Genomic DNA, 16,565 nt, shown 5'->3' on the forward strand with positions numbered 1-16,565 from the left:
ATGAGCACTGGGTGTTGTATGGAAACCAATTTGACAATAAATTTCATAAAAAAAAATTTAAAAGAATGTGATGACAAGATTCTTTTTAAGAAATAATGAAAAGTAGGCTGGAAAGCTTCACGTCTGAGGAAAACTGCTTGGAAACTGGGAGCAGTGAGGGTACCAGTGATTGAGGTGGGGAACAAATGCAAAAGAAAAAAAGAAATAAACTTCATGACAACTTATAGCCCTTTGACCAGTACTTGAGATAGGTAGAGTGACCTTCCTTAAGGAGCTTGGCTGTCTTGATGCTAATAGTTTGCTAGAGGCAAAAGGCAACCTTAGTTTGACATTAGCCTGACCTCCAGGATGCTATAAAAAAAAAATCTCTTTGGAAACTTTCTTTATCTCTACCCAACCCACAAGATATATGATAGCACTTATCGTCCAAGCATATGGCCACTGATCTACATGTGAAGCGTCTCATAACTAAGGTTTTACTAGACAGTAGTAAGTGACCTTTTCCTAACAACAGCTAGCACTGCAGGGTCCTAGAAACCTTGCTTCCAAATTCCTTAGAGACTTATGCTATCCCTAACTACCTCCCCACTTGAAAGTACACAATGAGCGACTCCTCACAACCCCAATGCAGCTCTTCCTGCCCACAGGTCCTGACCCCACTTTAAGAAAACCATCCTTTTAGCACTGAAGACATCTAAAGAATTCTTTCTTGACTGTTCACTCCCAAACCTCAACATTTCACATCAGTGACAATGAGATCTCTGTGGCTGCTCAGAACCCCCTTCATATGTGGCCTGCTCTGGGCTTTTTGTGCTCTAGGTACTAGGGCTGAGGAGCCAGGGGCAAACTTCTCCCATCCCAACAGCATGGGCCTGGATAAGAACACAGTGCATGACCAAGAGCATATCATGGAGTATCTAGAAGGTTTCATCAACAAACCGGAGGTAGAGATGTTCCCACAGGCACTGCAGCTCCATTATTTCAAACTGCATGATTATGACAGCAATAATTTGCTTGACAGCCTAGAACTTTCCACAGTCATTGCTGGCATCCATAAGGAGGAAAAGGAACAGGCACCACCAATGAGTGAAGCTGGACTGATTAACTTAATAGATGGTGTTTTGAGAGAGGATGACAAGAACAGTGATGAATGTATTGACTGTGCTGAATTTGCCAAATCACTGAAATAGACCTTGCTTGGCCATCTAGTTATATGCAAATGTGACCCATTATAATGCGGCTGAACACTTTTGGTCATGAGAAATAACACATTTCCAACTACTGCTAACTGCATTTTGGTAAAAACCTGTAGCAGTTTGCTACGCTGGGTTAAGAAACGGAAATCAAGAGAAATAGAAGAGAAATGGGACATATTATAGTCCCCAAGTACTGTTAAATCTCTTATTGGACAAGTGCTTTATTAAAACATCCTTTTAAAAATGTTGGATAATTGGAGTGGAGTACTCAGGAACTTGACTGTGGAATACTGCTGGTCTCTTGGTTTTCATTCATGCTACCTGAAAAGTAAGACAAGCTTTGTCAAGTGGGCACATTTTCACTAACAGTAAAGAAATGGCGTGAATGCCAAATGTTTCCCTTGGAGTGTCCTACATCTTCAGATACATGTGGCCAGTATTCTGGAAAGTTCCCCTGTCCTGAACAATGATTTGCCCTGGGCAAGTGAGTATTAGACTATTTCAAAGCAACATGCTATGCTATTTCAAAGCAACAGCATAAGGAGAATGACAGATAGTAAGTACGTTCAGCTAGCCATAGAGTCTAAGATTCTTTATTTTCTGGCACTTTGGAAATGATACACCACTGACCTATTATTTTAGTTTTTAAGTATTTACTAAAACTACTGTCACATCCGTATACTTTATTTTGTGTCTTCCTAAACTTAGGAGAGACCTTAAATTAAAAAAAAAGTTTTATTCTAACCATTAGCAAACGTTTTAGCTTTCTTAATATTTGTATTTACCTTTTATTTCTAGGGTTTGTTTTTGTGGTTTAGAAACTATTAGTAATGCAAGGACTGTATCCTTCCTGCTCAATGCAGAGGGGGTAAAGCTACTAGCTGGCCTTACTAAAGTGAGGAGGAGGGGCGCCTGGGTGGCGCAGTCGGTTAAGCGTCCGACTTCAGCCAGGTCACGATCTCGCGGTCCGTGAGTTTGAGCCCCGCGTCAGGCTCTGGGCTGATGGCTTGGAGCCTGGAGCCTGTTTCCGATTCTGTGTCTCCCTCTCTCTCTGCCCCTCCCCCGTTCATGCTCTGTCTCTCTCTGTCCCAAAAATAAATAAAAAACGTTGAAAAAAAAAATTAAAAAAAAAAAATAAATAAAGTGAGGAGGAAAAGGTCAGCAAGCCCAGTGAGTAAACTGCTGCAAGCTGTATTTAGAAGGAATGGCGTTTTCATTATCTCTTCTAGTTTAAATATGTGAATTCTTTCAGATCAGGAAAGATTAGAAAAAAAGCCTAAAAACTCTTAACAGTGCAAATCTCAGTAATGGTTGAAAATTAGAAGCATTTGTAATTTGGTTTATTGGTTATAGTAGACATACTATAATAAAAAATCTGAAATGATGATTGAATGGGGAAGAAAAACTGCATAGAATTTTCTCTAAGACATATAGAGACATGTTAAAATATTCTTATAAGAAAACATGTATTTATAAAAATGGCTTCCTGTGTCAAGAATTTTTGCTCTCAGAGCTGCATTGTAAAGTATTCTTGTAATACCTAGTTACTTTGAAAGATTTATACAATGAATCTTCGATATAGGACCAATAAAACTGATAAAACTGATAAACTAAAGAAACAAGGCAAAGTCATTTTCAATTTCTCTCTTGTTAGTGTGGAAAACAAAGCTATCTATATTTTTTTTATTTTTCATTTAGGAAATTATTATTTTCAATATAGAAATTGTAATTCTTTTTTTTTTAATTTTTTTAATGTTTATTCATTTTTGAGAGATGGAGAAAGAGCATGAGTGGGGGATGCGCAGAGAAAGAGGGAGACCCAGAAACTGAAGCAGACTCCAGGCTCCAAGCTGTCAGCACAGATCCCGATGTGGGGCTCAAACCCATGAGCCATGAGATCATGACCTGAGCCGAAGTCAGATGCTTAACCGACTGAGGTACACAGATGCCCCTAGAAATTGTAATTCTTAATGATATTTATAATTTTTATTTTACATTCTGGAGATAGAATAGATCTTAATATAGTCTTAATATTCCTTAATATAAATCATAGTTAAATGAAAAATCTCAAATGGAAACTTAACTACGTTAAGTAAGTTTTCTAATAGCAACATGCTATGCTAACATGGGTACAGTACACTGATTCTAATTATCCAGAGTAGTAATATAATAGAAAGAAATTAAGAACTTACTCTGCAAGAGGAAATTAATGTCTTTAGACAGGACATTCTCTTACATAAATGTTTAGAGAAGATGTAAGTCTTTAATATGTAATTTAAAATGGTAGCCAATATTTGTGGAGTTCATGGAGAGAAAAACAGATTTATATATTGTGCAAAATGTTTTAAAAATCTTGCTTCTCATAGATTGATGAAATAAACAATAATAATATTCAAGAAATGCAAAAACCTTTTAGATATACATTCTACAAATTCTATCACATGCAAGACAATGACAAGTTCTTCAAGTTTTCATTTTACTCGCTATATACTTACACACCAAATATATTTGGAAAGAAAGGAGACTCCAGAAACCAGCTAGGGTATAGTGGTGTACAATAGATCAAACCAACTAATTTCCAAGCTCTTAAACTGGAAAATAATATTGCGATTTTGTTGTTATTTATTTGTTTAATGTAGCATGCTTTCCATCAAATGAAAAATTCAAATTTAAATATAATTGCTGTATTATGTTGTATGTAATTGTAATAATAATAATATAAGATTACCCATTAAATCACATTTTTATACTTTAAAAATATTGTTCTAAAAATTGTGTAAAAACAGTGGCATCTGTGTGGCTCAGTTGGTTGAGTGTCCGACTTACGCCCGGGTCATGATCTCTCGGTTGTGAGTTCAAGCCCCGTGTCAGGCTCTGTGCTGACAGCTCTGAACCTGGAGCCTGCTTTGGATTCTCTCTCTCTCTCTCTCTCTCTGCCCCTTCCCTGTTCAGGCTCTCTCTCTCTCTCTCTCTCTCTCTCTCTCTCTCTCTCTCTCTCTCTCAAAATAAATAAAAGTTGTGTAAAAACATAATATATGGCATAAGTTCCTAATACCAAGATACTAGCATTCTATCTGTGAAATAAAATGTTTTGATATTTACCCACCGAAAAAAAATATGCTAAATTATGAGTGACTACTATAGACTTTCAGAAGGCAGGCAGGTGGTATTTAGAAAATAATTCTTATAAGTAGGGAAGGAATATTGTACATAAATTAATCACAAACTAGAAAAAAAACAGTGATTTTTTTTTCTTTTTTGGCTTTGTGAATGAATTGTCAAGTTAGTAATCCTCTTTATGATTGTGATTTGGCAATTTTATTAAAATAAATTTATGTTCAGTTTTTGGTTAATGCAGGATCCAAATTAATCATAGAATTTGAATGTGAGGATTAAGTTAACTTAAGCAATTAAGTAAAAATCTTCAATTGTTTATTCTGGGATTAACTGAAAAATCTTAAAAAATAAAAATGCCCAACTTTCATCTCCAGAGATTCTGATTTTATAGGTCTGTGATGAGTTTCACGAATCTCTATTTTGAACAAGCTACTCGTGGGATCGTAATGTGCACTATCTATAAAATCATGGACTCAATGCACTATTAAATAAATCCTAGAAGATATGGCTGAGGATTTGATGGAAAATTCTAAGTCATTGCAGTAGGGCTGTAGATTCAAAACACATTACAGATTCCTAAGGTTTTTCACTTCCTCGATTATATTTTAGGTATAAGACTTTCTTCTATTTATCATTTATATTCACTTTGTATAAAGTGAGTGTTTTATGGGTTCATTTTCTTCTATTGCTATTATAATTAATGATATAACACATTATGTGGATATAAGTCAAGATTGAATGTTGCATGCTAAAATCTAAAAAATCAAGAGTAACTCTCTTAGCAGTACTACTATTCATAAACATCTTTCATTTAGGATAAATGAAGATTTTTGGCATTCTCAAGTGAACAATTTATTCTCATAAATGTATGCACTTAAATTTAGCTTCTAATTCTTACAAAGTTTAATACAGCCTATATTTTTTTTTGTCTATGTGGTAAAGTTATTAGGTAGCTATGGAAAAGAATCATCTGGAACACACATTGAAATATCTTTTCAAGTTAAGTATCGATGTATTTTTCAATGACCTTTCAAAATTTCAAAGGGAAATTTAGAGAAAAAAATGGTGATGCTCACCCAGTTAAAGTTGGGGATAGATGTGAATAAGTCTTAAAAATTTGTAATCAAAGTGCTTAATTTTTATCCTAAAATGTTTCTCAATGCCTTGACTGGGTACACCAGTAATTCCCCAGCCAGTGAGTTGTTGCAGAATCACCAGCATGTATTAATTGATTTTAAGTAGTCAAAAAGTCTGTTTGAGAATTTAGCTTTGTGCCATAACCAAACCAGTTGCTGTGACGGTCTGTGCTGCAAAATTTAAATTGATTTTATATAAAATAGGATGATTAATGCATTCATGGTATCTACATAATATTTTATGATAAAGAGAGAGAAAAAGAGAAATGGGAATTCAAATTTATAAGTAAATGCTAAAGCTGACCAATGACCATATCAACATGAAGTCCTGAAACCCAGACTCGAAACTAGGAGAGGTGAAACTAAGATACTGTAAGCCAGGCTGCATGAAGAAGATTATAGTAGTTTTTAATGGATAGTGAATCCCTCTCAAAGCAGAAAAAGTAAATCTCTTTGGAAAAAAGCGTCCTTAATTTTCACTCCAGTGTTCCCTCAGAGTGAGGTCATTCACATCTAAGTGAAAAACAAAGATCACATAGGAAAAAAAGGCCCAATGAATGAGCATTTGTTGATACAACAAACAAGAGGGCATTTCCAATGGCCACTTATTGTTGGCACAGATTCTGATCCATTCTTAGTGGTGTTGGGCTTTTCTGATATAGTCAGATATACCCATTCCATCCTGTGGCAGAATGAGCCTACCTGAGCTGCCTTATGTTGTTAGGTTGGGGGTTGAGAAATGAGGGATCTGGGTCAATTTCTTCTGTTGAGTAGGGAAACATAAGATAAGTTGCCAATTTCTCAAATCCTGGGATTCCAAACAAGTCCATAATCTTCTTAGAATCTTTGAGAGCTCTCCTTTGGTTGCCTTTTGTGTTATTTCATGGGTGTACAGTTGTGTTTAGAAGAGAGGGGCAGGAAGAAAGGGGACTATACCAATTTGAGTGGAATTTTTGAAAATTAAGAAATTAAAAATTAAAAAAAATTATGAGAATAGTCTATTCTTGAAAACTCTCAGACAAGGAAGAAGGCTGGGAGAATATTTTGGAAGTTAGAGTATCTTAATTTGTGATTATTTCCAGGGTACTCTTTACCCAATCATAAATTTACCAGAAATTCCTCAGACATGTGATTATTATTTTTTCTCTATCTAGAAAAAAAAAGTGGGGAATAACAAATTTTTTCTGTTAATTTATTTTTTCTCCATAAGATCACATTAATATTTTTCTTCGTCTTTCTCAAAAAGTGTAAATTCACATTATTTCTACAATGGTGTGTGTCTTGGGCTTACCAAGTTTCTATGAGACAACTTTAGCCAAAACTTGGGTCTGTTTATTTTCATATAGTCCTGTGAAATGTCTGCCCAATCCAGTGAATCTGCCTCAATGAAATAACTATGAATTGATCTCATCATTGCATCATTTCAGCTATAAAAAGATCAGAATACCTCCCTACTTTGAAGTAGACACTTTTGTTTGCAATCCTACAAATAGTAGACACTATAGAACTACTTGGGAATACAAATAAAAAAAAGAAATTCCACAGTCAGAGGGCAGAGCAGTGTGGACAATATCTGAATTTTACACAAAACTGTTTCGAGTTGAAAATAAAAAGGTTTGGGGCACCTGGGTGGCTCAGTCGGTTAAGCGTCCGACTTGACTTCGGCTCAGGTCATGATCTCACGGTCCGTGAGTTCGAGCCCCGCATCGGGCTCTGGGCTGACGGCTCCGAGCCTGGAGCCTGCTTCCGATTCTGTGTCTCCCTCTCTCTCAGCCCCTACCCCGTTCATGCTCTGCCTCTCTCTGTCTCAAAAATAAATAAAAAAAAGAAAAGAAAAGAAAAAAGTTTGAAAATAATATACATCTAACTATGCAGTGCTCCCTGCTCCCATTATTGTACTTTTATACCTGCCCTCAAGTACCATCACCAGAGACAAACTTCAACTTGAAACTAGTAGTCAATATTCTCTTGCTTTTTTTTTTTTTAATAACTTTTTGAAATGGGTGTAATAGTGCTTCTAATCTTTTGGAACTTATTAATGCTTAATAGCATATTGCTAAGATCCATTGCATATGGCTGATGTGACTATGAATTATTCATTCTGACTGCTATATCATCATTTGTCCACTGTTCTACCTTATCGTCAAGATCCTAAGTTTTATTTTGTATGAGTTTTAAGATACTAATAATATTATTAAAAATTACTAATAAGGGGCACGTTGGTGGCTCAGTCAATTAAGCATCTGACTTCGGCTTAGGTCATGATCTCATAGTTCATGGGTTCGAGCCCCGTGCTGGGCTCTGTGTTGACAGCTCAGAGCCTGGAGCCTGAAGCCTGCTTCGTTTCCCTTTCTCTCTGCCCCTCCCCTGCTCGTTTGCTCTCTCTCTCTCTCTCTCTCTCTGTCTCTCTCTCTCTGTCTCTCTCTCAAAAATAAGTAAGTTTAAAAAACAATGACTAGTAAAAGCAAGCCATGGAAGAGCAATAAGAGTGAGTTCTGAACCAAGGATTATGAAAGTGTTCAAGTTTGCAAATGTGAGGTCAACTTTATAAAATTAATGAAAAGGTCCTTTCAGATTTAAATTTCCAGAAAAATGACAGGAACATCTTCTACTACAAATTGCCTAAAATGATGAATTTGAGTTTATTGAATTGAATTTACAGGAAAGAAAAGGAAATCCATAGATGTCACCAATGGTAAGGAAACTGAAAGGCAGAGCAAAAGGATGCAAACTCATTTTGCCCAGACCAGGGAAGGTCAGTCATCAGGTTTTCACAGGGCTCAAACAGTAAGAAGTCTGGCATTAATATCTGCACAGAGAGGACTAGAGAACAGGTCTTGAAACTGCATGAGGCAAGGAGTTAAACTGATGTCTGTGCAGAGTCAGAATTCATCAAAAGTGGTCCTTTCACTGGGAGTAGTACTGCATACATTTTGGCCATGGCTACAAAGCTTTTCTGTCCCCAGGGTTCTGGAAAGGAAAATAAAAAATTCCTTGGAATAAATAAAGACCAGAATCCTATGTTTGTTCTGGTATGGAGTTCAAATTTACCCTTTTTTCATACTATGGGAATCTCGAAGAAAAGATTGGTAAAATTTTACCCAAAACCCATGATATTCATAGAGTGCAAAACAAAAATAAACCTAAATCTGTTTTGGAGGGGTCATTTTACAAGCCAGTTGATGGACTTTTCATTTAAGAAAAACAAAAATCCCTTCAAAAGATAAGCACATAATGAAAAATTGCAAAACATAAACAAATAATTCTCCAGGAAATGACAGAATTATCTGAAAGGGGCAATATGTAAGTATGCTTAAATTGACTAAAGTAAAAAAAAAAACAAACTAAATACACTATTATAAACTACAAGCAAAGCAAACGAACCTATGAAAGATACAAGACTTGATAAATGTCATTATTTCTGTATCATTTGGAAATAATAGTAAAGATCATGTAACAAATATAACTTTATGTAAGGATATAGTTTATGCTAATTGTAGTTTATAAACTCATCACTGACATCTTGTCTTCCTTAGTAATTATGAGCAAATACAGTAAGTAAATAAGTTCCCAAATACAGAGACTATCACCTCTCTATTCTCCTTATATACTGGGTAACTCCTTAGAACTTAAGATTAACTTAAGCACTTAGAACTTCCTGCCTTAGTAATTATGAGCAAATACAGTAAGTAAATAAGTTCCCAAATACAGAGACTATCACCTCTCTATTCTCCTTATATATTGGGTAAACTCCTTAGAACTTAAACTCTTTATCCTACAGCTTTACTTGAAAAGAAACATAAACACCCACAATACCATATAATACAGGAAACCAATGAAATTAATGGTCTGTCTCCCCATCTCTGCCCCCTTTCTCTCATATTGGCTTATTTTGCAAAATAACAAGAAAAGGTAGAAATCTGTACAAAGTTTACTAATACAGTGAGAAATAGTATTGAATTATTAGTTAAATCTTCCCATTTAATTCAATCATTTTTTGGAAATTAAGGTAAAAGACTAGATTATATCCATTAAATGGCATAGTGAGACTCAAAAGCCGTGCCTTTATTATGTTTTTCTTCTTAGTTTATGGGATCAATTTTCCATATGGTATTTGTAGTTCTTAAAGGAAAGTTTGTATTTTGGCTTGCTTTCTTGTAAAACACATGTTCTTTAGTTCTTGGAATCTGATTGAACATCCTCTGTCTCAGAGGATGCCCAGAAGGCCGTTTTTATGTTATCTCTGAGGTTTATACACACACAGACTCCAGCCAGAGACTAGGCTTTAATTATTTTAACTAAAGAGGGCTTTCCAGTTGTGGGTGGGCATAGACATAATTTCCCCTTTGTCTTTTTTTCCACACAGATTTTTTTATTGAGCCAAAATAACAAAAATAGTAAGAATAATGCTTCCGACCCATGCTTTCATCATGCTGTTAAGATTTGCTGCATTGCAAAAAGAAAAGTAAAGTAGTTTGGATTAAACAACAACAGCATTGAAAATAGAAGGAAATTCATATTCAGGTTCAAAGAAATAACAAAAACCAAACGCTTCAGGCTTTATTTCTGCATTTTCTAGTCTTAGCCAAAGAAGAAAAAGAGAAAACTCAGAAAGAAAAGCTCTTGTGTGGGTATATGTATCCAATGTTGCTGTCATGCTGATGTTCAGAATCTCATGAGAAATCTTGGTTTCCATAGTGAGTGCAATTGTATGTCTGACACACTGCACTAATATAAGATGGTATGAATGTTGACAGACTATATAGAAACCAAAAAGGCATTGAAGCCAACATAAGAGTATCTACTAAATCATAATCTGGAATTTCCTTTGTTATGGTCTGGCAAATTTCCCATTATCAAACTAGAGTAAATATAGTAGTCCTACCAGGGATTATCCAGTATTAACTTGTCCAATTTTTTCCTTGCCCTTTAAGCTTACAATACTATTTCTCTCTTTATTTTAATTATATGACCCTGTCTACATTAATGAAGTAATGAAGGGCATTTAAGTTTAAGACCTTTAATTTCTTTTCTTTAAATTAAAGCCTTAGATGTCATTTTGTCCATTTTTAATAAAAATATGTTACATATCTATCATAATTTACCCTTTACAAAGTAACAATTTCTCAAGTATGTCAGAGTAGCTCTGAAAGTTAGATAGGAAGGAAAATATTCTGCCTTATGAATAAGGAAACAAAGGTGCAGAGCAGTAAATCATTTGGCTAAGTAACCAGTCTTAGTAAGTGATCAAATCACAGGATTTTGCCTTCCAGCCTCCACAATCTGGAGTCAGGATTTTGAGTCACAATTCTGTCCCTCTCACAGCTTCCCAGGCAAGGAACCTCTCTGTTCCTTAATGGTAAAATGGGAATAAAAACTTCCTGTCTTTTAGATTTTTGTGAGAGTTAAAAAATATGTATGCAAAGCACTTGACAGCACCTGTGTAGTACATCCTTAATAAGCATTAACTATTATTATTTCCAAAGAAAGAAGGATTTTTTTCACTTATGTGTAGCCTTAGTATCTTACTTGTATTCCTTTCCCTGTTCTAGTCTATACATATCCTCCCATATTTAAATACTCAACCACGCTCTACCTTGGAACTTTTTCTTTCTGTCTACCACCATGATCAGGACTCTGTCATGTATGACAAAACCATCATCGTTAATCCTTCAAGTATCATCTTCTTCTCCCTCACCCTTACCCCCCCTCTTTTCCCCCCAAAAGTCACACATTATTTGACTTTCCAGCTGAAAATGACCTTCTAGTTTATCACTCTTGTTTCACAGGTTAGGCATATAGAGCCCAGAAAATCTAGTGCTTTGTGCAAAGAGAAATAAGTCACCAACCTAGAGGAGCAGAACAAAGCCCTGAAACCTGGTCAGGTCACTGCAAAGGACCAGTGCTCTTTCACACTCCCATACTCTTTCTGCCCCCACTTCTGCATCCCAACTTACTTATCAAGTTCTTGCCTGAGGGATTTTGGCTGTACATGTCTAAAAATGAAGACTTTGGCTCACTCTTTTCAACATGTGATACTCTCAATTTCCTTTTATATCTATGCCTTCCAATATAATGCACAACAGTGAGTTTCATATTTTAATTCTCCATTTATTTATTTTTTTAATTCTCCTTTTAAAATGCATTATTTTGTGGTTTCAGGTCTCACATTTAGGTCTTTAATCCATTTTTAGTTTATCTTTGTGTATAGTGTAAGAAAGTGGTCCAATATCATTCTTTTGCATGTGGCTGCCCAGTTTTCCCAACAGCGCTTGTTCAAAGGACTGTCTTTTTCCCATTGGATATTCTTGCCCCACTTTGTTGAAGATTAGCTAATCATATCATCGTGGGTGCATTTGTGGATTTTCTGTTCCATTAATCCATGTGTCTGTTTTTGTGCCAGTACCATATTGTTTTGATTACTACAGGTTTGTAATATAACTTGAAGTCTGGAATTGTGATACTTCCAGTTTTGTTTTTCTTTTCAAGATTGGCTATTCAGGGTCTTTTGTGGTTCCATACAGATTTTAGGATTGTTTGTTCTAGTTCTGTGAAAAATGCTGTTGGTATTTTAATAGAGATTACAGTAAATCTGTAGATTGCTTTGGGTAGTATAGAAATTTTAACAATATTTGTTCTATCAATCCATGAACATGGAATGTCTTTCCATTTCTTTTTGTTATCTTCAGTTTCTAACATCACTGTTTTATAGTTTTAAGAGAATAGGTCTTTCATCTTCTTGTTTAAGTTTATTGCTAGATATTTTATTATTTTTGGTGCAATTGTAAATAGGATTGTTTTCTTAATGTCTGTTGCTGGTACTTCATTGTTAGTGTATGGAATGCAAGAAATTTCTGTATGATGATTTTGTATCCTGAGACCTTACTAGATTCATTGATCAGTTCTAGTAGTTTTTGTTTTGTTTGTTGGTGTCTTGTTTTTTGTTTGTTTTTTGGTAGAGTCTTTTGTAGAGCAGAAGTTTTTTGTTTTGGTTTGGTTTCGTTTTTTGTTTTAATGAAGTCCACCCTATTTACATTTCTTTTAAAGATCCTGCCTTTTTTGTCATCATCATACTCAAAGTCTTCTGGGATTTCACCTATGTTATCTACTAGGAGTTTTATAGTTTAGGGTTTTACATTTAGATCAATGATCCATTTTGAGTTAATTTTCATGAAAGGTGTAAGGTCTGTATCTAGATTTTATTTATTTACTTATTGCATTAGATACCCAGTTATTCCAGCACCATCTTTTGAAAGAACTATGTTTGCTCCATCACATTGCCTTTGCTCTCTTGTCAAAGATAAGTTCACTGTACTTACATAGGTCTGTTTCTGAGCTCTCTGTTCTGTTCTGTTGATCTATTTGGCCTTTTTTCACCAATGTAAATTGTTTTGTCTACTACAGCTTTACAGTAAGTCTTGAAGTTAGGTAGTGTCAAACCTTTAACTTTATTCTCCTCCTTCAGCATTGTGTAGGCTATTCTGTGTCTTTTGTCTCTCCATATAAACTTTAAGATCACTTTGTTGATATCCATAAAATAACCTGTTGGGATTTTGACTGAGATTGCACTGAATCTGTAGATCAAATTAGGAAGAACTGGTCTCTTGACAATATTGAGTCTTCCAAACAACACATTTTGTTTGTAGGTTTTAGTTCAATAATTTCAGCAGCAAAATTCCTCAAACTAATCTCTAAATTTGTCATCCAGAATACTGTAATAGATACACATTTTTTAAAATTTTTAAAATGTTTTTATTTATTTTTGAGACAGAGACAGAGCATGAGCAGAGGAGGAGCAGAGAGAGAGGGAGACACAGAATTCGAAGCAGGCGCCAGGCTCCAAGCTGTCAGCACAGAGCCCAATGCGGGGCTTGAACTCACAGACTGTGAGATCATGACCTGAGCTGAAGTCGAACACTTAACCGACTGAGCCACCCAGGTGCCCCGATACATATTTTTAAAAGGTATTATCAGTAAAACTGTATGTCTAAGAGATTCAATTTTTACTAATATAATTTAAGGTACATTGTTACACTTAAATTTATTTTTTTAACTATTAATTTCAATTATCTATTATTTTTTATACATCATTTCTCAATACATGTTCTAAGGAATATAATTTTCCCAAGATATACAATTAAAATTTTGTCAGTGGGCACTGAGTTTGGGAAGTATTATCAACTATCACTCCCAACCCTTCAGAGATGCTAATGCATAGTAGCCTATGAAATGCACTAAGAATTTGAGCAGAGGATTAAAAAAATGTTGATATCATTGATTCTATACTTTATGTATGTCTATCTGTACATCTATCTCTACTACATTTTGGTTTGATATTTACCTTACTATGGTGATTGATTGATATTGTTATTATTGAGTTACTGGCAAGTTTTCCAAATAACTTTCACCAAAAGAATGTATATCATGTTACCTAGGTAAATGCTGATACTATTCTGAGTTACAGAGCATTTCAGTTTCTCTATGGAACTGCTCCATGAAAATTGAGTAAAACTCAAGTAGTTGCAGTAATAGCAAAAACAATTATAAACACTAACATGTCTCTGCCATTCTGTTGGATCTGCATTTATGTTACTTGTGAGGGAACTGAGGCCCACAGAGTTAATTAATTTTAATTAATTAGTTAATTTTAATTAATTGATTGATTGATTAATATGGAAAAATCCATACTTCCATTTCAAAATAGAAGTTGACCAAGAAAACACATGTGATATTATGGGTGAATTGTGAACTCTTCCAAAAAGATGTGTTCAAGTCCTATCCCCTGGTATCTATAAATCTAATATTTTGGGGGGAAATGGAGTCTTTTAGATATAATCAAGTTAAGATGAAGTCATGATGGAGTAGAGTGGGCCCTTATTTTAATATGGTATCCTTATAAGAAGAGAAGAGACACCTAGAAAGAACGCCATATGACAACGAAAGCAAGGATTGTAGTGATGTATCTACAGGCTAAGGAAGGGCAAGAATTGCTGTCAATAGCAGAAGCTAAGAGAAAGGTAAAAAATTGCTTATCCACCAGAGTGTTCAGAGAGAACATGACTCTGGTGACACCTTGATTTTAGGCTCTGAGAATCCAGATTATTAGAGAATATATTTCTGTTGCTTTAAGGCACCCATTTTGTGGTACTTTGTGATGGTAGTCCTAGGAAACTAAAAACAGTGAAAAATTAAATTTAGTATTTAAAACTAGTAGGATACCCATATTTCTCATAGTTGTAGAAATGTTTATAGGTTATGAAGAAATGGTTGATACAGAATATGTCTCACCCCCCATACTTGCAATATATTTTAAAATAATTAAAACTAAATTTTCAAAGTAATGCATCTGAAATAATAATAATAACAACAACAACAACAACAACAGCAACAACAACATAATAAATACATGAATTCTCAATTAGGAAATATGTATACATATTTTCATTTGAAAGTGTGTTATATATGCCTACTTGTTATCAATTTTGCTCAAATTGAAATTAAAAATTTTGCATTTATGGTTAACAACATATTGCAGGGAATAAATTCTGTTACTTATCCCTCCATCCCCACTTGCCAACAGAATTACTTAGAGAAGAATTTTAAATTGTCAAGACAGGAAATATCATTTTATGTTCATTTTTATGTCTTCTATGGTTTTTGTTTAAAATAATCATCAAATCTCCCTCCTGCTCAAAAAACTGCATTTTCCCAGAAATGCACTGGTTTCTTGTAATCATATATAACAATCTTGTATAACATTGAGTCATTACCCTCAGGACAGTCATATTCCAGTAAAAATAAAAGATGAGGACAAATCAGAGATGATGTTCATCTCAAGAAGTTGATCCTATAAATCACTTAATATTGGAATAAAAATGCCAATATAGAATATTATTTAATATTATACAGATATCTCATCTCAATTTTTGTGATTTTTCAAAGTACATTATTTATTATCTTTATTACTGTTGAAGTTGAAATGTTTGCTAAAATAAGTAATTATTAAATTTTATTAACAAAGTTCCTGAGTTTATCATTCAGTGATACTGCAAAAATTATCAAGCAATTAGAAAAGCACATAGTTGTAAAGAACATTAGCTGGTAAAATTTTATATGGATGATTTTTCCAAGAAAAAGTTCCTCACATAAATGTTTACATACTCTTAGAATCTAAATAAAACCATAAGAGCATACAAGAAATGTGTGTCTTGATATTTTTAAAAAGATTGTTGGTTATTCTCACAGCTATGGAAAGAAATTTGTAAGGAACCCAACTATTTGGGAAAATCCAACTGTCATGCAGAAAAATTCTGCATTATGCACAACAGGCCAGACTGTGTTGTAGTAACAATTTAAACCTGAAATCTGATTGACAACATGGAACAAAATTAATTCTTGCCTATATCACAATCAGACATGTTAAGTGGATCTTCTTGGAGACTCTTTCAGGTAGTGACTTCCGTTTTGTAATGTTTCCATTTTTAAAAGATGGCTCTTGAAACTCAGCTTGCAAAAAAAGAAGGTGGATGATTGCACTGAAGTTTTTATGGCCAAACTTGAGAAGAGGCTTCAGCCTACATACAGTTAGGTGGCCCCAGTCTCACTGAAAATTAGCTGGAGGATATAGTCTTCCTGTGTACCCAGAAAATAAATCTGGTGAGCACAAATATGTCTTCCGTGACCTCAAACTTCAAAGCTACATATTGGGGGAATCATTAATAATCACATTGCTTTTTAACTTCAATAAGACAAATCTCTTTTGTGTAAAATGAGAGAAAGATGCACAGTTCTCTTAGGTTTTCTCCAGCCCCCAAATTCTCATATTCAGTGACAGTAGGTACTCAGGCACTAATGTACTTCTTCCAACTGATAGTTCCTAACAAATTTATAATTAAGGAAATCCTGTGTGTCATATACAAAAATAAAAGTTACTTAAGAAAGAATTCTGCTATCAAGGGCTTAACAATTTAATAGGGTAAAAAGTTTTTTGTAATGTAAGCCACAAAGATTTAAAGTGACAAAATATAGATATAAAATCATCAGAAGACTAAGAACAGTTGATTTCCAATTCAGAGAACTGCTAGCACTGTGGCGAGTGAGATTGTTAATTTTAAGT

General features: G+C 34.5%; 1 protein-coding gene across 1 annotated transcript; it reads left to right on the forward strand.

Moving 5' to 3' along the window:
- The first annotated feature begins 752 nt into the window (after positions 1–752).
- LOC122213465 (multiple coagulation factor deficiency protein 2 homolog) lies at positions 753–1,190 on the forward strand. Its single transcript, XM_042927572.1, has one exon. It carries the CDS (start codon positions 753–755, stop codon positions 1,188–1,190), a length of 438 nt encoding a protein of 145 aa, XP_042783506.1.
- The last annotated feature ends 15,375 nt before the right edge of the window (positions 1,191–16,565 follow it).

Source organism: Panthera leo, chromosome A2, assembly GCF_018350215.1.
Source record: "Panthera leo isolate Ple1 chromosome A2, P.leo_Ple1_pat1.1, whole genome shotgun sequence".
In the NCBI taxonomy this organism is placed as follows: domain Eukaryota; kingdom Metazoa; phylum Chordata; class Mammalia; order Carnivora; family Felidae; genus Panthera; species Panthera leo.

Coding starts and splice junctions, on each gene's coding strand:
- LOC122213465 (XM_042927572.1), top strand. CDS start 753: ATGAGATCTCTGTGGCTGCTCAGAACCCCCTTCATATGTGGCCTGCTC.